Source organism: Elgaria multicarinata, chromosome 9 (genome assembly GCF_023053635.1).
Source record: "Elgaria multicarinata webbii isolate HBS135686 ecotype San Diego chromosome 9, rElgMul1.1.pri, whole genome shotgun sequence".
Classification (NCBI taxonomy): Eukaryota; Metazoa; Chordata; class Lepidosauria; order Squamata; family Anguidae; genus Elgaria; species Elgaria multicarinata.
This window is the reverse complement of record NC_086179.1, coordinates 16067464-16093173: the sequence shown is the minus strand read 5'-3', so window position 1 is coordinate 16093173 and position 25710 is coordinate 16067464. Positions and strand designations below refer to the sequence as shown.

At 42.8% G+C, this 25710-nt stretch overlaps 1 protein-coding gene across 1 annotated transcript in view; it reads right to left on the bottom strand.

Moving 5' to 3' along the window:
- Window positions 1-7715: 7715 nt before the first annotated feature.
- Window positions 7716-25710, bottom strand: part of PLCZ1 (phospholipase C zeta 1) — a 114939-nt gene continuing 96944 nt past the window's right edge. Inside the window, exons 10-13 of the mRNA XM_063134521.1 lie at window positions 16996-17168; window positions 12628-12760; window positions 8867-9016; window positions 7716-7804 (exon numbers count right to left, since the gene is read on the bottom strand). Coding sequence (XP_062990591.1) covers window positions 7716-7804; window positions 8867-9016; window positions 12628-12760; window positions 16996-17168 — 545 coding nt within the window. The remainder of the gene's footprint in view (window positions 7805-8866; window positions 9017-12627; window positions 12761-16995; window positions 17169-25710) is intronic.

Here is a 25710-nt window from a genome sequence, read left to right as displayed (position 1 = left end):
AGGGCAAACATGCAGGTGTGATGGAGCTTTTATTTATTTTTAAAATGTTGTTGTTGTTGTTTTTAAGAGCATTCGAGCTCCAATTTACAATCTTATGTGGTACAGTCTAGAGGCAGGTTTAGCACCTCTGAGAATTGGGCCAATGCCATACAGTGTTAAGAACATGTTTTACATCTCATCATGAAAAGCACACAAAACATTTGCAGGAGCCATTAACATTCAACTGAACAATGTCCAGTTAGATGAAGAAAAGTGATACCCATAGGGGAACAGTGTAATATGAACATTGTCTTAGACAATTGAATTATTTATTCATTAAGATTTCTTTTCCCATTTCCCCACTGGCGCTTTTGCTACATTTGCTGAAGTGTTTGCCTTGGAGAATATGTGCATAAGGGGAGTCACTAAGTGCACAGAACAGGCCACTAATCACAAGGATATTATAATGAGTTTTTCATGGTCCATTGTCATTTAGTTATCTTCATGGAATTACTACCCTCTATTTGCAAATGGTTCCCATTAGCACGAACATTTAAAAGACATATGTATATATTTTGAAGCATGTAATTTCAAAGGTGGCAACTTTTCTTGTGCAATAGGCAGTATTTCTGTTTCTGCTGAGGATTATTATGCAGATAAATGGATTTAGCCTACAGTCAAAGTTCATCCTGAGGCATTAGGTAGCACATCAGGCTAAAGTACAAAGTTTCTATATAGAATACAGACAAGTGTGTGAGAGAACATAGGAAGAAACCTGCTGAATCAGACCAAAAGTCCATGTAGCTCAGGATTCTGTTGCCAAGAGCAGCTAGTCAGACACAAGAAGACTATGAAGGCAACAACCCTCCTCTGTGGTTTTTCCTTATTAATCGTTCAGCGATTTGCTACATCTGAAAATTGAGTTTCCATTTAGCTACCATGGCTAATAGCTGTCAACAGACCTCTCTTTCGTGAATATCTGTAATCCCCTTTACTAGCCAACTAAATCTTTAAGAACCTTTAAGTCAATATGAAGTCAATCCTCAGTTTGTCAACAGTCACAAAACTGCAGTGTTCTCTACTCGCTGGTCCTTCATGTGTGTTTCTAGTGTGGCACCAGGAAGTTGAAAGGATTTTATGCTGATATGTGCATAGACCTAGAGAGCTCCATTTGCTTTCCAAAGCGTGCTTTGGTAAATGTCACCTAGAACAGAATGGAGAAATTAAAATATAGATATCCTTTCCAGCGTAATAATCAAAATGTCCATCTGCCTTGTTCCTACTGCCTCCTCTAGGCAATAATTCATGGTACACTCTGTTTAACAGGTGAGGACCTGCTCTGCAAGCCCCACCTGACTGGAGTTCAGTAAATGGCTACTAGAAACATAGGCCTCAGCTAGACCTACCTGGTCTAGCGCGATGGAGGGGTGAAGATCTCGTGGTATTTTTATCGCAAGATCTCCCCCTCCGTTTTCACGTGGCGTGCTCCGACCTCAAAGGGAGAGGATGTCGCGCCCACCATTTTATTTTTTCTTATCTTAAAGGAGACGAGTGCTCATGTGCAAAAGGTAAGTTTTTTTCCCCATTTTTTACAATTTTCCCTGCTCACCCCACCCGATGGGCGCAGAGCTCCTGTGTGCGGGCCCTGGCTTCTCCCGAGTAACTGTGAGGAGCTGGGACAAACCTCAACGCCCGCACACACATTCTGCGGTCTCAGAATCAGCCTGAGAACGCGGAAAAAGCGGGCTCAAAGGGTAGGATGAGATCCCAGGGAAAGGAAGGGATCATCCCTCCCTGCTCCCAGGATCCCCTGTGTGTCATGTGGACGTACAGGGAAATTCTGGGGATCACCCCAAAATATCGCCCCGTCTAGCTATGGCCATAGTCTTTTCAGAAGTGGTGCCAACTCTGTCTAATGTTCTCTCTAAGATGATCCCCTGGCCCCAACATGGAGTGCCACTGGGATGTCAGGCAAAACTTTGGCTCTCCAAGGCCTTTAAGACAGCTGATTCTGATGACTGGGCCAAAATACACATTACTATAAAGACAGAGTTAGCAGCTCAACTTTCCCCACCCCCTCTACAGCAGTGGTGGGCAACTTTAGTGGCAAATTCATCAGCAGCACCAAGGTGGGGGCACAAAAAGGGCCGAGGCAGGCTGCAAGTTGCCAACCCCAACTCTAGAATAAGCACAGAGCCCAAGTCTCAACTGAGATCCTAGCATGGGCATTAGAAGGGCTTTCATTCTTCCCCTTCCCCCTCGCTGAGGTCCTGATCTGGATAAAGGGGTCATCGCCTGCACTACATATGCACCTGCAAGAAATGATCCAGGCAGTTGACATAATTGCTTCCGAGTGGCTCCTTGCTATACCTCAGAGCTGAAAGCAATGAAACAAAATAGGAGATGGCAGCCAGATTAAGGTCTGAGCAAATAAGACCAATTCTGGCCCACTTGCATTTCTTGCCTGCATGTTTCTGAGCCCAATTCAAGGTGCTGGTTTTAACCTATAAAGCCTTACATGGTTCAGGACCACAATACCTGAGACAGTGCTTCTCCTGACATGAACCTACTCAGACACTACGATTGACACCTGAGGCCTTCCTCTGATTGTCTCCTCCAAGAGAGGCTCAGAAGATGGCAACAAGGGAGAGGGCATTCTCAAACCTGGACCCCAAATCATGAAATATCATAATACCACTTTAAGACTGTTCTCTACTCCCAGACATTTGATGGCATATCAGGGGCATATTTATGTCACTTGATTTTATCATGAACAACATGTTACTGTAACTGTTTTAGCTGTTTAAATTGCTTAAATTTTGTATGTTAAAGATTTTATATTATGTTTTTATTATCTTGTATTTTTATTAGTGGTTGGAAATTTTGTGAACTGCCCAGAGAACTTCAGCTGATAAGGTACATCATCATCATCATCATCATGCTAAATAGTGATACATTTGCTGTAATAGACCACTATTCCGTAATATAAATTGCAGGTGTGAGGAAGGGCAAGCACCCCCTCCCCATGAGGATCCTGATCTCAATTCTGGCCCCTGTGTTTACAGTAAAAAAAAAAAAGGAAGGAAGGAAAAAAAGAAATGCTAGCTATACTTTGAAAGCAAGAAGTTCCTTGGGTCTTATTAGTATGGCTTAAACTTCTATTTCGGCTGAAATTACCTTATCTATCAGTTCTGCTGCTAAGTATTTGTTTTGGTTTTGTCTTAGTTTGATGTTGATTTTAATTAACTTGTTGCTAGCTGCTTTGAATTAGTTGTTTAAAAATGAGGTTTAGACATACAACATAAATAACATAAACCTTGAAGATCTTTTGAATCAATTAGCAAGAATCCAAAGACTAAAACAGACAGACGTATAAATAGGGCACTTTTGGTCATTCAACATATTTGTGAGTTGCTATGTATAGCGGAAGTAATTTTTTTTAAAAAAAATTAGGCTTAGATTATAGATCCTGAAGATTCTGTACTGAAACAAACTGGGGAGAAATGATAGGCCCCCAATTTTGTTTCTGTATAAAGCCTTCAGGTTCTATAAATGAAGTGTAAACAAATAAAAATATTACATCCACAATGAGTAACACACATGCTGAGTGATCAAAACTGCAGATCAGTATCCAAAGTATTCCCTGAGGGATTCCCCCCCACTGTCCTCTCCATTTTCAACAGCAGATCTTATGCCATATCCTAAAATAATTTTGAAACTCTGCTCAGAGACAGAAGAGGTTTGTCATGTGACATAGAGGCCTTAGCTAGAGCTAGTGGTCTAGCAGGATGGAGGGGTGAAGATCTCACGATTTTTTCATTTGCGAGATCTCCCCCTCAATTCACACGCAACGTGTGATGACCTCAGACAGAGAGGTGTCGTGCCCGCCATTTTTTCTTAAAGAGGGAGCAGCGCACAAGCGCTTGTGCGCAAAAGGTATGTGTGTGTTTTTAAAAAAGATTATTATTCCAGCTCCACCACCACCCCATGGCCGCAGGGCTCCTGAGTAGCTCTCCACCCCATGCATGGGTCCTGGGTCCTCACGAGGAACTGCAAGGAGCCGGGACAAACCACAGCGCCCAGCCACACATTCCGCGGTCTCGGGCTCAGCCCAAGACCACTGAAAAACCGGGCCTAAAGGGGAGGGCAAGATCCCGGGGCAAGGAAGGGATCATCCCTCCCTGATCCCAGGATCCGCTGTGCGTCATGTGGATGCACAGGAACGATCTTGGGGATTGCCTTGGGATAAAACCCTGTCTAGCTATGGCCAGAGATGGTTGTTGATAAACACACATTCTAAACCCCTCAAGTGCAAGGGACAAGTTCTGTGCATCTTTGGATCCTGGCCATAATGAAATATAATATCAATGCATTTTGGCTGGTTTGTAACAGTGTGTTCTGCAGATACAAAACAATGATAGAACCTGGGACAACAACAGAGAATTGGTTTTTCCCCCAGCCAAAAAAACAATAGTTTCAAGGCACACAAATCAGACTTAAGGAGCTTATAGCTTAGAAAGCTGTTGGAGCTGAAGGATAATTGTAATGTAGGAAGAGAAACGGAGTACAGATAAAGTAGAATATATATTTTGCAGTGCCAAAAATGACTGTCTGCTTCTGCCATTCTAGCCCACTCTTGGAACACAGCCACTGTATTGCCTGGGGAAATTAAACTCTCCTTGACGAAGAAAGAGAAAAGCTACTTGAGCAAAGACATTAATATGCCTCTACAGTGCTGAAAAAGCCATGAACTATTTACTATAGAAAAAGAAAACTGGCTGCAAGCAAATAGAAACTATAAATAGGACATCAGAGCCAAATGAAGTTAAAGCAAATTACTTTTGTCTCTCAAAATATAGAGTGGCCTGTTGTGTCTCTGAATCTGCACTGGGCCCCTCAAATATAATAGGCACCAGCCAGTTTTATTGTCTCTGGATCTGTACAAGTATATAGCTAAAGTACTCCCTGCTTCCCAGAGGGAGTGTCATCTAGCCAACTAAACTAGTAGCTCAGTAGAAGTCCTGAATGGAACTGACTGCAATTTAAGATCAAGGAATGGCTCCATCACAGCATAAAACACAACATGTCCCTGGCACTCATTTTTGTTTCTTCTCAAATTTCCTACCCATGACATTCCATATTTTATTTATTTATTTCATTTATATCCCACCTTTTTTCCTCCAAGGAACCCAAGGCGGCGTACATAATCCTCCTCCTCTCCATTTTTATCCTCACAACAACAACCCTATGAGGTAGGCTGGGCTAAGAGTCTGTGACTGGCCCAAGGTCACCCAGTGTGTTTCCATGGCTGAGTGGTGACTTGAACCCGCATCTCCCAACTCCCAGTCCAACACCTTAACAACTACACCACACTGTAATTTTATTTCATTGATTTCAGATGCTTCTCCAACCATCTTCTACTGTAAATAACTGTAGACATTTTGTGAAAAGTTCAACCCATAATCAGTGCAATGAGATATTTAAACTTGAAACCACACAGGTACTGGATTGCATGTGTAAGAAAGGTATTAAATAAACAGATTTAAATGACAAAGGAGCAATTAAAAATAGTCAATCAACGTATTTACATATGTGGTGGGAATGCAAATATGTACAAAGATTGTGGAAGATGGTGTTTTTGGAGATTGAAGAAATAGTGGGAATGAAGATAGATCGAACACCAAAAGTTGCATTACTGTCACTATTTGAAGATCTTAAATGTAAAAAAGAAATTAAGGAATTGAGATCGAATTTGCTGACTGCGACACGATTGATTGTAGCTAGGAACTGGAAGATTCAAGGGGATTATTGTATTGAAGAATGGTATAAAGAAGTTTGGGATATAGCTATTAATGATAAACTGACTTGTAATATTAAATTGAGAAGAGGTATAGCTAAAACAAATGATTTTGAAGGAATTTGGAAACAGTTCCTAATATTTGTGCTTTCTAAGGGAAGTGGGAAACCACCAGCAGAAGAAAGTATGAAATTTTGGAATCAGGAATGAGATCCCAAGGTGGGGGGTGCACTTATATGTTATGTTTGATTATGTTATGTAGATATGATATTATGATATTCAACATTTATTCAACATTTATGTAGTATGTTGTTTTCATTAACTGTAATGGTGTATGTTTAAGTATTGTAGAAAATAAATAAAAATGTTTTTTTAAAAAATAGTCAATCACACTAAATACACCATCAACATCATCATCATCACATTTATATACCACCCCATACCATAACATTTAAAAAGGTGCTTAAAATGTCTCTTCAGCCTGATCCATTCCCTATTCTGATCTCCGCCTAAAGCACTCTTCCTTGTCTTCATTTTGCTTTATTTGATCTAACATCTGTAAAGTTGGCATCTTTCATTAAGTAAATACATCTGCACAATGTGTTTGATTAATTTACCCACTAAAGTATAGAGGCAAATTGTACTTTTATATACAAAAATAATGAAATGAAATCTAATCTAAAACAATCTAGTTAATTCATCAACAAATTGTCTTATCTGTACTTTTCAAGTAACAAATAGACATAGGCCACAATTCAACACATTCAGGCATGTTTAAACCCATTGATTTTGCCTAGCTCTCTTGTGGGTAGCAGCCCTGTTTTTTCAAGACTCTGCAAGAATTATGCTATGTTGGGATAGAGATTAAATCTGGACAAGATCATATTCAAATAGAGATCAACTCTATAACTTGGCAAAATACAGTCAGTTCAGCCATTTCATCGCAAAAATGAGACTTATTGAAACCACGTATAATCATGGGTTTAGTCTCTGTGATTGTATTTCCCCCCCAAAATGAACTCAAGCTACATGCAACTGAGCATCATGTATAGTTTTGTCCTCAGAAATTCAGGTACCAAACCCCAAATCAAGCTGCATTCAGCTATAGACACTAGTGAGTGATAAACTGCAAACTGTTTTTAAGGAATTGTTTCATTTTACTGGCTTTAGAAAGTATAATTCGCTTCCTACAAACATAAAATCTGGTAATCATTCACCTTAAAGGGCACTGATGATATCCAGCATGTCAGATAAACAAGGAACACAATATATACAGAAATTATCCAATCTGTGTGTCCTAACCTACACACATCTCATTCTGAAGGGCACAGGACACTTCTCACATTAGAACTGTTGCATATCTCACCTGCTTGCATTGTCTTCCCCCACAGAGCAATCTGGGATATTTTTGAAAATGGAAGAGTTCTGAGATGTTTGAGAGACTCAACAAATTAACTGCTACACATCATTAAAACTCATAATGAAGAAAATTCACTACCCCAAGATGTAATGATGGTCATTGGCATGGATAGATTTTAAACTAAACACATTCAAAGGGGAAAGTCTGCCAATAACTATTAGCCATGATAGCTAAATGGACTTCTATGTACAGATGCAGTATATGCCTGAATGCTAGGTTATTGCGGACAAACAAGGGAGATGATTAGGACTCTACCTTGATTAGGGAAAGATTAGGTCTGTCCTTGATTAGGGTGCCTCCATGTGTCCTGCTTGTGAGACCTGGCTGGCAGTTGTCCGAAACAGGAAGTGTGACCTTTGTTCTGATCCATCAAGACAATTCTTATATGGCTTTTATACATTCTGAATACTATTGACTTGCACAAGCAAAATCACTTATAACACTAAAAAAAATAGTATTATTAAGCCATGGTTTCTTTATTGAGAAAACAGGCAGCTGGAGAAGCATTGTTAACAAGCATTATTGAGTAAAGTACCAAATGTGTACAAAGAGTGAAGCAGGACGCAGGCTGACACCAAGTTTGGAAAAAAGTGGAACCTGACGATAACCTGAAAATGCAATGGGAATGAATGAGTCATATTACAATGTGTTTCGTGTACATGCATACATGCAAACCTAATTCTCTGGGTTACGTCAGTATTTATAATAACCAAGAAATGGAACTTGAGATGGAGCTATGCTCAAGCCTCAATGTCCCCATCAAAGTGAAGAAGGTGCAATTGGCAAGACTGTTGTGGGAAATGCCAAACTTGCTCCTCAAGGAAGTGGAGACATCATTGCCAGGAGGCAGGTTAAGCCTCATCCCAGTGGTATACTTGAATATGATTTTTTAAAATTTTATTTTCTCCAATGTTAGAGAATGGCTGCCATTCACTCCTATAGAAAAAGCAAAACAGTGCACTTGAGTACAAAATCCAGGTGGGGCAAAATTTGCTCCCATCCCTTACACTGGCTTGTCTAAACTTCACCAGGAGGATCGTCGGTTAACAGGAAGGGAGGGTATTAACAAGTCCACCCACAGAGTCATTTTATACCTTGTCAGAGAACCTTGCAATATATGGGGAACTTGTCCATCCCTGTCCGTTATGATGATGACATATTATACAAGTAATATAATATACCCTAATAGTCTTGAATTCTACAAAATTATACTGCACATATCTTGCATTTAGTCAGACAATGTTAATTTCCAGAACAATACAAAAAAGGCTAAAATAACATATTCTTGAACAAGCTGGAAGTCTGACCACAAAGGTACAATAATTACTGCAAAGGTACAATAATAATTACAGATAATCTTGAGGCATGTTGATGAATTTAAGAAGAGCTAGAGCTCAGTGCATAAAAAAGTTCCCAGATTCAAACCCAGGCATGTCCATATCTATGACAATGAAGACTCAATAAGTGCAGTTAACAACCCCATTTAGTTGTGCACTGTCACAAGTTAAAGCTGGGCTACTAACACAGCCAAAAATCATAATATCAGGGCATTTCGTATATCCCCTATACATTCAGTTTAAAGTTATTATTGTATATAACAATTATGAAGAGAATGATTTATTAATAGAGGTTTGGAAGGCTTTTTTGTGTGCTGGAAAAATATATAATACCTTTACTCATGCTCAGAAGTGGCAAAGTATATTGACCAAGAAAATCATTGGAAGTGAGAGAAAGCTGATCTTCTACAACGAACCGTATTAAGGCAAGCTCTGGAACTTGGACATTAAATGTGAATGTTTCATTCCATCTAGGACATAAAGCTGAAATAAAAAGAGCAATATAAGACAAGCAACAATTTCTTAAAGGAGTTGCACCTTACTAGTTAAATGAGCTTTATTCACTGGGTACTGAAAATAAAGCCTCCATTTGATTCCATTTCTCTTTCTGCCCGCTGATCACTCGCACTGATTGAAGGACTGAAATTTTCACACAATTGCAAAAGAGATGCTAGCTAAGCAGAAATTCCCGTCATGTAATTTGCATTCACTCTACATGAATTATTGCTTTGGCCATGGTGCAGCCAAGAATGCCACCTTTGTTATGTGTTTCTCTTAAAACTGCTTGGTCATTTTTACGTGCAGGTCTTAAGCTAATGTCGTCCTTGCAGAGTCCATCAGCCTGTTGTACTTCTGCTGAAAATTCACCAGTGTTTGCAGCTGTGGATTGGAAGATCAATTGTGTGTACCGTAAGTGTCTTCAGCATCCACAATTGCACTAACACACCTACCCCGACCTACCTTATGTTTCCTTCAGCCTTGTTCCCAATCCTCTAATGAAGAATCTAATAGCATACACAGAAAATCCTATCTTCAGATCTTTTTTCTCCTTTGGGTTTTTCAAGTTTCTAGAGTGGGTGTTTTACAAAGGAAAAATCTGGAAAACCTGAAGAGTTCCCATTAAAGGATCAGGAAGGGAAGTGCATCTGAGGACACATCTACAGCAAGCAGGATATAGCACTATGAAAGCGGTATATAGTATGTGGAAGATGTTAACAACTACAGGCCGGTGGCTAATATCCCTTTCCTGGGCAAGGTGCTTGAGCGGGTGGTTGCAGGACAACTCCAGGCACTCTTGAATGAAACGGATTATCTAGATCCATTTCAATCGGGCTTCAGGCCTGGTTTTGGAACGGAAACTGCCTTGGTCGCCCTGTGGGATGACCTCTGTCGGGAGAGAGACAGGGGGAGTGCGACCCTGTTGGTTCTCCTGGACCTCTCAGCGGCCTTCGATACCATCGACCATGGTATCCTTCTGGATAGGTTGTCTGAACTGGGAGTTGGAGGTACTGCGTTGCAGTGGTTCCGCTCCTACTTGGATGGCCGATTCCAGAAGGTGGTGCTGGGGGATTATTGCTCTGTGCCGTGGCTCCTAAGCCATGGGGTTCCACAGGGCTCTATCTTATCCCCTATGCTGTTTAACATATACATGAAGCCGCTGGGGGAGGTTATCCGGAGATGTGGACTGAGGTGTCATCAATATGCGGATGATACCCAGCTCTACCTTTCCTTTTCATCAAACCCAGGTGAGGCAGTGGCTGTTCTGAACCAGTGCCTGGGCACGGTAATGGACTGGATGAGGGCTAATAAACTGAAACTCAATCCAGACAAGACGGAGGTACTGTTAGCGGGTGGTTCTTCTGTCCGGCGAGGTGATGTTTGCCCTGTCCTGGACGGGGTTGCACTCCCCCTAAAGGATCGGGTCCGTAGTTTGGGGGTGCTCTTCGATCCAGAACTGTCACTTGAGGCACAGGTGAACTCAGTGGCAAAGAGCACCTTTTATCAGCTCAGGCTGATATACCAGCTGCGCCCTTATCTGGACAGAGATAGCTTAGCTACAGTTATCCATGCTCTGATAACCTCTCGTTTGGATTACTGCAATGCGTTATACGTGGGGCTGCCTTTGAAAACGGTCCGGAAACTTCAACTGGTGCAAAACAGGGCAGCAAGGTTATTAACAGGGACTGGCCGGCGAGATCACATTACGCCAGTCCTTTTACAACTTCATTGGCTGCCAGTCCAGGTCCGGGCCCAATTCAAAGTGCTGGTATTAACATTTAAAGCCCTAAACGGTTTGGGGCCAGGTTATCTGAAGGAACGCCTCCTCCCATATGTACCTACCCGGACCTTAAGATCATCTACAGGGGGCCTTCTCCGTGAGCCCCTGCCAAAGGAAGTGAGGCAGGTGGCTACTAGGAGGAGGGCTTTCTCCGCTGTGGCACCCCGGTTGTGGAATGAGCTCCCCAGAGAGGTCCGCCTGGCGCCTACACTGTACTGCTTTCGTCGCCAGCTGAAGACCTTTTTATTCACTCAGTATTTTAACACTTAATATTAACTTAAATTTAAATTCTACTGTTTTAACTCTGTATTTTAATCCTATATCAACTTTGCTGTGTGGTTTTATCCTGGTTGCGCTTTTTATACTGTATTTCGTAATTGTGTTTTAAACTGTTGGGTGTTTTACTGTGGTTTTAATTTTTGTGAACCGCCCAGAGAGCTTCGGCTATTGGGCGGTATAAAAATGTAATAAATAAATAAATAAATAAATAAATGTGTCAATAGGCCCCAAAAGTTGTCAGTGCACTTCAATACCACTATAAAGCAGTAGTGTGGCTCCTGCTTTTTATATACTGCTTTCGTGCTACTTTCATAGTGGAATATCCTGCTTGGTGTAGATCAGCCCTGAGTGGGCCTTTCAGTGGAATGAGACTTCTTCACTCAGTACAGCTCCCAAATCTTCCTGTAGTCTTATAGCATATTTGCACCTGATCTTTTTTCATATGATCATTCTGAAAAAATATGCACCTTACTCTGGGGTTCATGTCCTTGGTTAGGTCTCCAGTTCTGTTTTTTGCCAAGTGCATTAGGTTCTGAGAGTCTTCAGGCTAAGGACTGAGGTAGAAATCCTCAAAAAAATAAAATTCAAAGGTACTATGTTTCCTACATTTGTGGATGTTCAAATACATAAGTATGTAGTCCATGTGATATGTGATCACTCCTTGCTCTGTTGCAGGTCAAACCCACACTGTATGGCACAAGGAAGGGAGGAAGGCCCACAGTGATTTTAGATGAACAGGAGTTCCATATAACCAAGGTTCTGATAATAGGATTTCTCTGATATAACAACTTTGGGTTGTCAGAGCAGCAGCTGTAGCGAAGTGCATTCAACTTAGAAACTAGACATCTTCTCTCTGACCACATGCAGAAAAATGGATAGAAGGAGACCTGTTTGAATCTGGCAGTTAAGAAAAAGGTTGTCTTGAGAAGTTGAAAGGATACAGAAAATGTATAGGAATTTGGACTCTATTTTTATAACTTTTTGAAGATTAGCTTGTACTAAGATTCTCTCAGAGGGATAAGTTTGGAGTTCCATCGACGACCACACCACCTGTATTTTATCCCCAGTTTTTATCCCCACCACTCCACTCCTTCTGGTCCAGTCTGTCTATTTGTATGTCTGTTAAATATGGGCATGGGATTATATGAGCTGGGATGAGAGATTATTTAATTATAATTATACCCCATAATTGTAAACTACCCAAAGAGCTTTGGCTATTGGGCAGAAAAGAAAGGTAATAAATTATTATTATATAATTATATAACAATGTATAAACATGTACTGATATGAGTGGGTAGGTAGCTTAAACGGTTGTGTTCCTTTAATGTCGTAATTTGAAGAAATGTAATAAAATTCAAAAAGTAAAACACACATTACACATTCTTTCTGGGACATTCATGTTTTTCTTATTGATTCATGCATTGGTGCTTCTGTATATTAGCCCAACTGCCAGGGGAATAACTTTGATAAGCAAGGTAAGTTAATGAGCTGAATTCCTAAATTAGAGACCTTACACAATAGAGACTATTCCACTTACCGTTACCCTTAACTACACAACTGTGTTGTTTTGTCTGGTCTTCTGGAACACCATAAATCTCTACTACAACTAGGGGGTCGGCTTTATTAGACCTCGAGAGATTGCTAGGTGGTAATTGATGGCCACTGATAAGCTGCAAAAGCAAAAACAATGCATAAGCTTTAGTCAGGTTATTCAAACATACTTGGTTATTATTTTGGCATCAATGGTTTTGCTGGAAAATGGTCAGGGAAGGCTACCATGCAGTAAAAAGCTATATAAGCACTATTTCCTCTACATTACGAAGTGGGGAAATTGAGTGCATTTCACTCAGTATTTTACTGGTTCACACTGCAATTCTATGCAAACTTGCTTCAGAGAACACTCCATAGAACCTCTGAGTAAATGTGAATAATATCAGGCAGTGCACCTTCATACAGCAGGACTAGGGCCAGCGACGTGTTCCGGACACCACTCTTGGTGCTGTTTTACTGTGACTTTTTCAATTGCCCCAATGTCACCTCATTGTTGCCTCTATCTGTCACTGGTGGATTCACTTTGTACTAGGGTTGGTTCCCAGTACAGGGTAGGCGCAGGAACCAGGGCAAGCAGCAGGCTGGACAAGCCAAGTAATGACCACCATGGCCATATTACAATCTGGGGAACAAAAGATGCCTAATGCATCAATTCAATGAACTGTAGCAGACTTTCAAAGTTGGGCAGAGTTCCCAGGACTTTGTTTGTTTGTTTACGCAGTTTTCAATTTGCTGCTCATTCCCGCCTGCTGTGATTTTTCCACTCCGGATAGTCCGTGCTCAGTCCTGCCATTTAAACATATCAAGGCCACTTCACAGCAGCAATGCCACAGGGTTTGGGGGGAATCAGGACGCAAAGCGGTATCGTATAGACGCAGCTCTGATCAGTGCTTCTATACCTGCATTTCTCAGCATGAAAGTTCCACTAGTTTTACTGCAGTATCCTTTACATTGCATGGACATTTCACAACATTTCTTCTCTCCCCAATTTTTCCACCCCTATACCTCCATGATTAGAGTGGTTTTGGGACATGTCCACATACGAAAAGCCCTGCTGGATCAGCCCAAGGCCTATCCAGTTCCAATGAGCAGGACATGAGTGTAATAACACCCTCCCACTCATGTTCCCCAGCAATATAAAGCAATATGTGGAGGCAATATATAGCCATTATGGGAAGTAGCCACTGATAGCCTCATCCTCTACCCATTCATCAGCTTCTTGCTTTGCTAAATACTTAACCCCTTCTTTATTTTTCGGACCTCCTGACACCTGTAGCCACTTCACAGTCCCACAGACCTTTTACAGTCCTTCCCAAACTTTCTTTGGCAAAAAAGAAAAGGAAAGAAGGAAATCTTACACAAGCAAAGCTCTTGGTATCTGAAGGGTTGCACAGAGGTCTGTACACACACTTAGGTGTCGTCTCATTCATAAATTTAAGCCCAACTCAAAGAATAGCCTAAGAGGCGGAAGTCCATAATTAATAGGAAACCCACAGAAAGAGGTTCTGGAATGTCATAGGGCAAGCAAGAAGAAACCAAAAGCAAGCAGAAAGATAAGGACTCAACAAAGAGGTGCTGATCAGGCAACCCCAAAGGAAAGGATCCCGCTTCTTTGCAAGGCAGTAGCCATAATAATACCTAGCATTAATATGGGACTTAGATTGCCCAACACAGCCTTCCCAAAACTGGTGCCCTTCAGATGTTTTGAACTACAAGGCCCATCAGCCCCAACCAGTGTGGCCAATGGTCAGGGATGATGAAAGTTACAATCCAAAATGTCTGGAGGCGCCGGATTGGGGAAGGCTGGCTCAAGGCATTCAACGTATGTTATCTCAGTACCTTTCCAAACGCCCCATTGTGTAAATAAATATTATTAGTGCTCTATCACAGATGTGGCACTGAGGATTAGGGACTTTAGGCATGCTAGTGAGTTCATGATAAAGGCAACATTTGAACCAGGGACTTGCCACGTCACAAACCTAACCACTGCACTGCACCAGCTCATTAAACTAAGGGATTCCAAACAAGGTAAAATTATAATGCATTCGTGTTTATGGATGCATCTATTTCATATCCCTGCATTGGGCAAATTAGGAGTTATGAACAACCCTAATGTATATGAAAATTATTGTTCATTAATTAAAATGAACAAAATCTTTCAGTCCTTCTTGCAATAAATAGGGCCGGATAAACTTTTCCTGTGCACATTTTTAATTTAATTGGTATGATAAAACTAGCTCAGTGTCACATGCTTGCCAACAAAGAGCAAAATGTACATTGTGTAACTAGACAAGAAACTACAGCAGTGGTATTTAATAACCTGTCAGATGCCTTTGATGACTAAATAGCATTTGTAGGAAGCTAGTCTCAGCATCTGTGGTACTCAAGGTATTTTTTTCCCAAAAGCAAGCAGAGGAAAGTGCAAGGGAATATTGCAGTTAATAAATCAAGCAGGTTTGATTTATTTTAGTTTTGACTGGCAATTTTTCAGCACCACTGCTACATATGAGCATCACAGCTTGAACTAAAAGGTGAAATTCACCAGGTTTTAGCACACAAATAATATTTATAGGTTATAGCTGAAGAACAAACTAGTTGATCTCAGCATAAAGGAAATAACTGATAAGAGAAAAAGCAACCTGTCATTGAAAAAGTATGATTCTGGATTCAACCACGTTAATGAACTGAATGCCAACTCTTAACAGATCACTGCCCCACAGAGGTTCAAGCAATAGCCTCTGGGAGAAACCCAAGATGAAGACAATTACAACAATTGCTGAGGTAAGTTGGGAGAATATTAACTACACTTGTATCCCATCCCATCCTCCATGTAGAACAGAGTGCCATTTTAGCCTCACAACAAACAGAATTAGTGAACTTCGTTGCCCAATGGATTTCAACCAGAGTTTCTATATCCAAAACTAATGTTCTAGTTACTGCGGTTCTCCAGGATAGGTCAGGGTGAGGCAGCAGCATCTGTGTGGGATGAACCCTATAAAGTCAAAGGGAAGCAAAGGAAGAGAAATAGGACTTTGATCCCTCAGAGTCAGACGAGGGAATGGCTTCTGTGATTACCCCAGGAAGTGGTGCTGTTACAAGTGGACCTAGAGATCAAAGTCAAGGGTCCTGTCGCCTGGGGAAGGGGGCAATTGATCGCTCATATGATGAGGGCAGTAGAAGCAAACTCCATCTTATTCCTGAGGTCATGACGATGTCATGATTTCAGGGAGTTTAAACTGAACATGCTAACTGCACGTTAGCTGTAAATCATGGAATGGCAGTTGTGGCAGGAGAAATATTAGTTGTGTGTTTCGCAACTGAAGGAATACACATGGCCGTCTAAAGCCCCCCCCACCTCGCCTGCCCAATATCATAGAATCATAGAATAGTAGAGTTGGAAGGGGCCTACAAGGCCATCGAGTCCAACCCCCTACTCAATGCAGGAATCCACCCTAAAGCATCCCTGACATTAAGTATATCATTAAGTCCAGAATCTAAAATTGCCTAGTTGCACCAGTGACCCCAGGCAGGTAGCAGCAAGTGTGCACGTGTGCACACACACACTGTGTACACACACACACAGAGCTATGTTTTGCTGTGGATGTGCTGAAGGACTTCAACTTTTACCACAGACCTATTTGACAACAAATCTACATCTAAGTGATGTCAAAAAGGCTAATTTGATACCTTTGACAGCCAAACTTACTCATTGATTTGGTCAATTCATTAGTTACTTAAAATATTTAAAATATTTATTTCCCACCTGTCTCAACTGAAACAGGTCGCCAAAGCAGCTAACAGTATGCTTAAAACAATTAAAAATAGTTAACATAAATAAAAAAGAAACAAAGACCAACAGAAAGAACAAAATACAGCAGATAGTCAATAAAATCAAATGCCACCAGACATTGATAATGTAGGCATATTCCCCTGCAATCTGCTAGTTTCATCTTTCAACCGGCTCAGGCCCTCCAAAACACACATTTTTAGGTGAAAATTTAAGAAACTGCTTATCTTAGTGCAACATCATTGGAATAAGCAGGTTTGCATCTATGTATGTGAATCACTCTTCCATTTCATAATGGCACACATTTCTAAGTGTGAACTGAATCATGTTTACAACTCAGAAAGCTCCTTAAAGCTATTATACATCTTCACAAATCTACCTGAAACCTCATGTACAGGTACCCTGTTGGTACAAATGATACCAGTGTGCTGTCAAACACAAGTTACTTGAAGTGCTTATCACAAGTTTGGGCTGTAAACACTCAAAAAGAATCTGTCGTAACTATTTGTACAAAGCAAATGTTCTAGCAAATTAACTAAGAAAATGTAACCAACAAAATAGACTGACCTTTATTGTAAGCACAACTGGCTGAGTGTTTGCAGTTATAGTATATGGAGTAAATTGTGTCTCTCTATTTCTAAGATATTCTGGTTTTAGTATATAGCCACAACCACCATTTTCCAAAAATTTCCCATTTTGAAGATCCATTTGTACTCCAGCTGTTTGGAAATTTAAGGCCACTGTTTGAAAAAGTAATACATACAGTCAAAAAAAAAATACAGAGTAAGAAATTAAAATATCTATAGCTATACATTACCAACCTAGGGCCTTCCTAGACGAGGCCTTAGCGCGCCTTCAGACCCGGTTTCCCTGCTGTGTATCCACATGACGCACAGGGGAATCCGGCGGCAGGCCGCGCTGAGGCCTGGTCTTACGCGCCATAAGCGAATTTGCTTATGGCGCGCCATTTCCCCAGCTCCGGCCTCAGGCTGGGGAAAGTGTAGTGACTTCCGAGGCTTTTTGCGGCTACTCGCTTACTCGCAAGTAGCCGCGAAAAGCCGTGGACCTGGCACGGCGCTCATGCGAGCGCTGTGCCCATCAGCCCAGGGGGGGGGGAAAGAGAGGGGAGGGGGAAGGATGGCAGGGTGGTTGGCAAGGGGGGCGGGTGAGATCGCGCTGCTGCCGCCCGAGCAAGCAGGCGAGCGGCACTTGCCCGGGCAATGCCTGGCATGGGGCGGCATTGCCCGGGCAAGCGCCGCTCGCCTGCTTGCTCAGGCGGCTGCGGCGCGCGGCGCGATCTCACCCGCCCCCCCTTGCCACCCACCCTGCCATCCTTCCCCCCCCCCGGTAAAAAAAAACACACAAAAAAGGACTTACCAGTCCGCCGTCTTCGGGCCGCACCCGGCCCCTTTAAAAACAAAAAAAATAATGGCGGACGCCGCAGGGATCCGACGTCCCTGCGCGTCCGACGTCTGGAACCCTGGGCGAGGCGCACTAACGTTAGCGCGCCTCGGCCCCGCCTCCCTGCCGGGATAACCCGGCAGGTCTAGCAAAGCCCCTACAAGCTGATTTGATATAAACACCATAGTATCTCCAGGCTTTGATACAAGACACTTGAGTAGATATGGCTATTAATATACTTTCTTAGAAGGCGTCACACTTTTTAATCAGGAAAATTATGGATAAAACAATCAATCTCCAACACCGTAAGACAAAATCAGTAAGGACATCAAGAGGTTCAGATTGGAAATAGGCAATCATGTTTTTCTCTTCTTCAGAATAAAAGGGAGCTTGAAAGAGAAATATGTGCTCATGGTGAGTATACCCATCATATGACTGCTTCCAGGAAATTGCTTTGCAAGTTTTTTCATTGATTCAAAAAAAAAAAACAAGTGCAAAACCGGTTGACCAGAAGCGAAAGTGAAATAATCTTTGTAAACCACCGAGAGAGCTTTGGCTATGGGGCGTTATATAAATGTAAATAATAATAATAATAATAATAATAATAATAATAATAATAATATAGAAGAAATATGTATGTACACCATAGAAAGCAAACCCAATTCCCCTAAAAGTTATTGTCTGCCTTTAGCCTTATTGTGTCCCTTGTGCCAATAAGGCTAAACTAGTCAGATATCCAGACAGAGATCTCTGAAATATGAAAATCCAGAGATGGAAAACAGTTTTTTTTATTTATTGGCCATTATAGCACCAAATAATCCTACACAACAATTTCTGTTTAGAGAGTGAGGATGATGAGCAAAATAGCATTATGCATAATTTTACAAAACATATTTCATTTGTTAGGGTTTCAAACTTGCTACTTTTTTGCTGCTCCTGGAAGCCTTTCCCTGAAATATGATTGAAACTGGAGGCAAAACTGATTTGCTTGTTCTCACACAATTTTGCCTTCATAAAACAATATGTACAAACTCCATCCATAATCATTTTTCAGCTTATTGTGGACAGCAGTACTCCCCAAATATGATCAATTTGTACAAATTATGGAAGACATACTTCTCTGGAACATCCAGTTATTACTATTCTCAGACAAGCGTTTTACTGCACACTCATTACTGGGCACTCATGGCTTTTCACAGGTCCCTCTCACGACATTGTCTGCATCCTGCACACCTCCCATCCCTTCTAGCCTTCTTCACGTGTCAAAAAGACCCCCAGTAAGTCTGATTTATTTTTTGAGACAGAATGTGCCGTTATCTCCTGCTGTGTGCAGGAGAAGCAGCGCAATCAAAACAGCCCACTGAATGGACCACGTGCACATTGTTTACTTCCTCTTTCCTCTCCCTTGAGAATGAGGCAGTAATGAGGAGCAAATGTGTGGGCATAGAAGCAGCAGAAAGGAAATGCAATTTTCTTTCATGTGATGGTGCCCTGTGGTCTACGGAATTGGTACTGTACGGTAATAAGAGTTTAGAAAAAGAAATGTTTTTAACGAAGAGTACAATCCACCTTATAAATCTATGTACAAATTCTATTGAAATGAGTAGGAATAGATTATACAAGACTTGTATCACTTGGTGAATATGCTCATCTTTTTGTTGTTCTTTGAAAAAATAGGGGAAATATTGTTCTACTTAATGTTAAAATATATACAGTACTCAATTCAATATCTTTCAAAGATAGAACTGGAGGAAATTCTGGGATCAAGTATGAAAACCATCGGTATAATGGACCATAGTGTGTCACTAAATATTCTTCCTAGTCCTTCACTCTTCTTTTTCTTCTTACCCCATATCTAAGTGCTACTGGCTGATCTGCTGTGACATCACTGTGGGCCTGTGTTACCTTCTTGTTAACTGTGCAACCTAAAGACCTAGCGACATCAGAAGGTCTGGTGCTTGCTCAAGCTATCATGGCTCCAGCCTCAGTTGCTCTGATGTGATGGAAAACTTTGCAAGCCTTGGTCCCAAACAGCTCACTACTTCTGGGTTTATGGGAATTATCGCGATTCTGCATTCTAAAGTACATTTCAGGATGTGATTCCTTGGTCTGGAGGTGAATTTTAGAAAAACTCAAGACTTCAATTTTTTTAAAAAAAAGAAAATAAGTTTGAAAGTTATGTACTGAGCTGCCTGCCTATGCATGAAAATGAATATATTCCATATGCTTTAGAAGTAAAATGTTTAAGAATTTTTCTTTTTAGCTAAATTAAAGGATTAATTTGGTAGCTGTATGCCACTAAATTCTGTAGCCCCCAAATTTCTCTATGGCTTTTGGTATTCCATTTTGGGTGGACACCTTCCAGAAATGGAACCTAGACATACCGAAGTCTATGGAAGCTCTGTTAGTTCCTGTTAGCCATGCCAAACCACTGGGAAAAGCATGATTGGGGACCCTGAGTATCTTCCAGCAACATGAGACATGTAAACAAGCTAGAGACTGTACAAAAAGTAATGCACCCACTCAGTTGCTCCTGTTTGTAACATGAGTACATGCAGGGAAAAGTTGTGGCAAAGATAACAGAACCCTCCCTATGCAGGCTAGAGATTTCTCAGGGGCCTCTATGGGCCTTGCTAGACTATGCTGGATAAGCCGGCAGGGAGGCGGGGCAACGGCGCGCTAACTTTAGCGTGCGCCACCCCGCCTCCTACACACACGACGCGCAGGGACTCTGGAAGCCCTGCAGCGTCGGCCATTTTTTTTAGTGTTAAAGGGGCCACGTGCGCCCCGAAGACTCCGGACAAGGTAAGTGGGTTTTTTTTTAATTAAGCTCCCCACCTGCTCCTGATCCCCCCATGCCCCCCTGCCCACTCTTTCCCCACCCTCCCTCCCCGTCCCTGATGTGTGTGCTGCCCTCCACCATCCCTCCCCGTCCTTGATGTGTGTGCCGCCCTCCGCCATCCCCCTCTCCTGCCGGTCTGGCCTTCCCCCCCATCTCCCTCCCGGGATCCCCCCCGGCCCGATGGGCACAGCGCTTGTGGCTTTTCCCAGCTATTCGCAAGTAAGCGAGTAGCCGCAAAAAGCCACGGACCCTGCTAGATGTTCCGCAGCCTCGGCCTCAGGCCAGGGCTGGGGAAAAGCCGCGCCATAAGCGACTTCGCTTATGGCGGTTCAAATGAGGTCTCAGCACGGCCTGACCCCGGATTCCCCGTGCGTCATCTGGATGCACAGCAGGGAAACCGGGCCTCACAGCGCGCTAAGACCTCGTCTAGCAAGGCCCTATGTCATAATACGTTTTGGTAACATCAATAGGAAAGTGCCTATTCATAATTAATTTGAAATGCATTGGTTTCTGAATTAATATGTGCAACCCCATATCAATTCAAATTATTAATTAATTACAAAGCAAAACTGTCAGATTCTGCCCACCCCTCAGTGGCTGTTAAGTGGTGAATGAAAAAAAATTGATCAGCACTTCCAATTTAATCACAAATGGTAAAACTCAATTATAGAAATCCATTTCCTTAAAAATACGCTTGAGGATTTATGTAAGTTATGTGGAGATCCACCATTCTGTTGTGTAAACATTCTGAATTGCTATGCAAGGCCTACTTGCAGTTTAATAATAAAGCACTAGTCTTTATCTTGAACATAAAACTGTCAGAATTTCCTTTTCTCAACAGCTCAGAACTCTTTCTGTTGTTTTGCTGCTGCCGTTTTGGAAATAAAACAGCACATTGCCTGGAACAGGATATTATAATTCATGGGGAAGACAGCACTGTAATCGTTGGTATGAAGTGTAAAATCTTCTCTCATCTAGGTTTGTGGTGCTTCTAGCATGGAAAATTCACCAGTCAACCCAGTAAAGCACAAACATGACATGTATAAAATAGAACAATGATTTTAAAAAGTAAATGTACTTGATGGGTTGCCAGAGGGAAATGTGGACCTAAAAAGATACATGTTATGCTTAACAGTAATTCAGAAGAGGCTCTGTTCTCTGTTCCTGCAAGATAAATGCAGGTCTACAGACTGAACATGCAGTCAACTTCACATTTTATAACTGAAGTGAAATGTGTGAAGCTTACTGACTTTGGTTTGTTATGGAAAAACATTTATCTTCCTTGACTTCACTGTTTGAGTTCTGAATTCTGAACTGGCGTTCTTTACACACTGATCTCCAGCTGGTGTTAGGACTAAGGTGGAGTGCAGCAGTGCCCTACCACCATTTTCTCTCTTGGATTAGAAGCTTTTTAAAAAGAAATGAATACAGAGAAGGGGGATTAGATGCATAGAATAGAGAGATTTCTTAACGTCTTTGCTCTGGGGTGGTTCTGAATCTGTGCTGCATCGGTTATATGACACAGCTGCCGATTCAGAGACAACCCAGGGCAAAGAGGCGAAGACTCACAGCAGAAGTCGGGGACTTACCCAGACTTTTCCTGGCTGAGCGAAGTCCGTGCGGCTTTTCCCCATCTGTCCTCTTTCGGCTGCTCTGCTGGGGGTGGAGAGTGCGTCCCTGACAGAAGGTGGCCTTTCATTGGTCACCAGAAGCCCCGGGAGGGGGTGGACCCAGCAAGCCTAATGGCCACCAAAAGATCCGCACTGACTCCCTTTATGTAAATAAATGCAGGTTGCTTACCTGTAACTGTAGTTCTTCGAGTGGTCATCTATGCATTCACACATATGGGCTCTGCGCCTGCGCAGAGACCAGACCGGAACCTACTATAGCTGAGTGGAACGTTTTTGGCGGGAACCCCTCCCCCCACGCTACCGCGCATGTCCATGGGGTTCCCGCCCTTACCTCAGTTTACAGGAGTCCGACATTGTGCCCCCATAAACATGAGTGTAAATAAAATAAAGTACATTCCACAATAAAAACAGTGTCATTTATAAGTCTCACACCACCGAGTAGGGATGGTGGGTGGGTTGTGTGAATGCATAGATGACCACTCGAAGAACTACAGTTACAGGTAAGCAACCTGCATTTCTTCTTCGTGGTCTCTATGCATCACACATATGGGCGAGTAGCAAGCTGACATACCTTTGGAGGTGGGTTGGTGCATCATCTGAAGATCTCTGAAAGCACTGTCCTCCCAAATGAGCAGTCCTGCCTCGCACGGGTGTCCAAACTGTAGTGCTTGACAAACGTGGATGGAGTGGACCACGTTGCGGCTCTACAGACTTCTGCCAAGGGAACACCTCTGGTGAAGGCCACCGATGTTGAAACAGCTCTGGTGGAATGAGCCGTCACAGGTCTCACTAACTCTAATTTAGAAATAGAGTAGGCCAATTCTATTGTCTCCACTATCCAGCGTGACAACCGCTGGCAAGAGACAGGGAGTCCCTTAGAAGGCTCACCATAACAAATAAACAATTGCTTTGTTTTCCTTAAAGTCTCTGTTCTGTCTTTGTAAAAAGCAAGAGCCCTTCTTACATCGAGAGTGTGCAAGGAAGACTCAAGAGGTGTAGTTGGATTAGGGAAGAAAGCAGGTAAAGTAATATGTTGGGACAGATGAAAAGTAGACACTACCTTAGGTAGGAAGGCTGGATCTGTGCGTAGCACAACCTTATCCTTATGAAAGATAGTGTATGGGACATCTATCCTAAGAGCTCTAAGCTCACTTGCCCGTCTTGCCGATGTAATGGCTACTAGAAAGACAGTCTTTAAAGTAAGTAGCCTAAGGTCTGTCGAAGCCATAGGCTCGAAGGGTTTGCGTGTCAGTGCTTGCAGCACAACTGACAGGCTCCATGGTGGCACGATACTCTTCACAGTCGGTATCGTGTTCTTCAGACCTTTTAGAAATTTCTTCGTTGTTGGATGGGTAAAAGGTGTAAACCCATCTACACCTTGGTGAAAAGACGTAATCGCAGCAAGGTGAACCCTGATGGATGCGAGCTTAAGTCCCTGCTGGAAAAGTGTCAATAAATAATTGAGGATGAAAGATAAGTGGCAAGATTCTGGTGTTTGATCTTGTTCTGAAGCAAAGTTCCGAAATCTTTGCCACTTTGCTGTATAAGCCTTCCTTGTGGAAAGCTTTAATGCTGCTAGTATGATATGATCCACAGTCAAAGTTCTGGTACCGGAGGAGGAGTGGTTGCTATCCTCCATGCAGTCATCTTGAGGGTCGACAGATCTGCGTGTCGAACCCTGCCCTGGTGTCGAGACAGGAGCTTCGGTATCGACGGGAGCCTGATGTAATCCCCTCTCGATAACCGAAGGGCGTGAGGAAACCATGTCTGTCGAGGCCACCACGGTGTGATGAGGATGCAATTGGAGTTTTCTATCTGAATCTTGGCTACCACCCTTGTCAGCAGTGGGAAGGGAGGAAACATGTACAGGAGATTCCCTCTCCAAGTCCTGGTGAAAGCGTCTCCTAGAGAGCGCTTTCCTCTTCCTGCCCTGCTGCAATACTTGGCGCAAATTGTATTGTCCTCGGTAGCGAAGACATCGACAGCAGGGCGGCCCCAATACCGAAAAAGGCTTTCTCACACTTCGACGTCGAGCTCCCACTCGTGGTCGACATGGAATGACCTGCTGAGGGAGTCCGCAACGACGTTCTCCTTGCCGGCTACATGGACCACAGTCAGGTAAGTCCTTCTCTTTATGCACCAGTTCCATATTCTGAGTGCAGAACGGTTCAGAGGGTGTGATCTTGTTCCACCCTGCCTGTTGATGTATGCCACCACCGTGGTATTGTCCGTCGCGATCAAGACATTCTTGCCTTCGATCATCTGTGCAAATGCTTTTACCGCATTTTCTACTGCCAGGAGTTCGAGATGGTTGATGTGATGCTCCCTCTGTGATCGAGGCCAACGACCCTGAGAGGTTAAAGAGCTGCAATGGGCTCCCCATCCTTCTAAAGATGCATCCGTCGTGATCGTTACCGAAGGCGCGTCTTGTTGGAATGGAACGCCTTCGAGAAGAGTCGACATCGAGAACCACCATCTCAGGGATGCCCTCACTTGCTTCGGTATCGAAAGGTAAGTTCGTCGAGCATCGTGCCTGAGATCGAAAGTCCTTAAAAACCAGGCCTGCAATATCCTCATTCTGAGTCTTGCAAATCTGATGACTGCAGTAGTAGCTGCCATCAGACCTAATAGTCTCTGAACTGTCCATGCCGAAACCTTTCGGCGGCTCTCGGTATCGATGGCTAACTGCTGTAAGGTGTTCGCCCTGGTTGACGGTAAGTATGCCCTCCCGTCTCGAGAGGATAGGGTTACCCCTATGAAGTCCAATCTCTGCTGTGGAGTCAAAATGGACTTTTCGTGGTTGACCCACAGCCCCAACGAGTCCAACAGGTTGAGGGTGGTTAATATGTCTAAATGGAGAGCCTCGCTGTTGTCCGCTACGAGGAGCCAATCGTCCAGGTATGGATAAACGTAAATGCCTTTCTGCCTTAGGTGGGCGCACACCACCGCCATGACCTTCGTGAAGACCCTCGGTGCCGTCGCCAATCCAAACGGAAGAACGGTGAACTGGTACTGGGATGCACCGATCGAAAACCGAAGGTAAGCTTGATGCGACTTCCTGATGGAGATGTGGAAGTACGCATCCTTCAGATCCACCACTGCGAACCAAACTCCTTTTTGTAGAAGCTGCAGAATAGAAGTAACCGTTGTCATACGGAACTTCCTCGGGGTGATGAACTTGTTCAGTTGTCTTAAGTCCATGATCGGTCGAAGACCTCCGTCTTTCTTCGGGACCGTGAAGTAACGAGAGAAAAATCCCTGATTGAGTTCCTCTGCAGGTACGGAAGAGATGGCTCCCTTCGATAGTAAGGTCTGTACCTCGAGCAGCAGAGGAGGGGATGGAGTCGTTACTTTCACGCCGGAAAAAGGAGGAAGGGCATCGAGCTCGATGGCATAGCCCGACTTGAT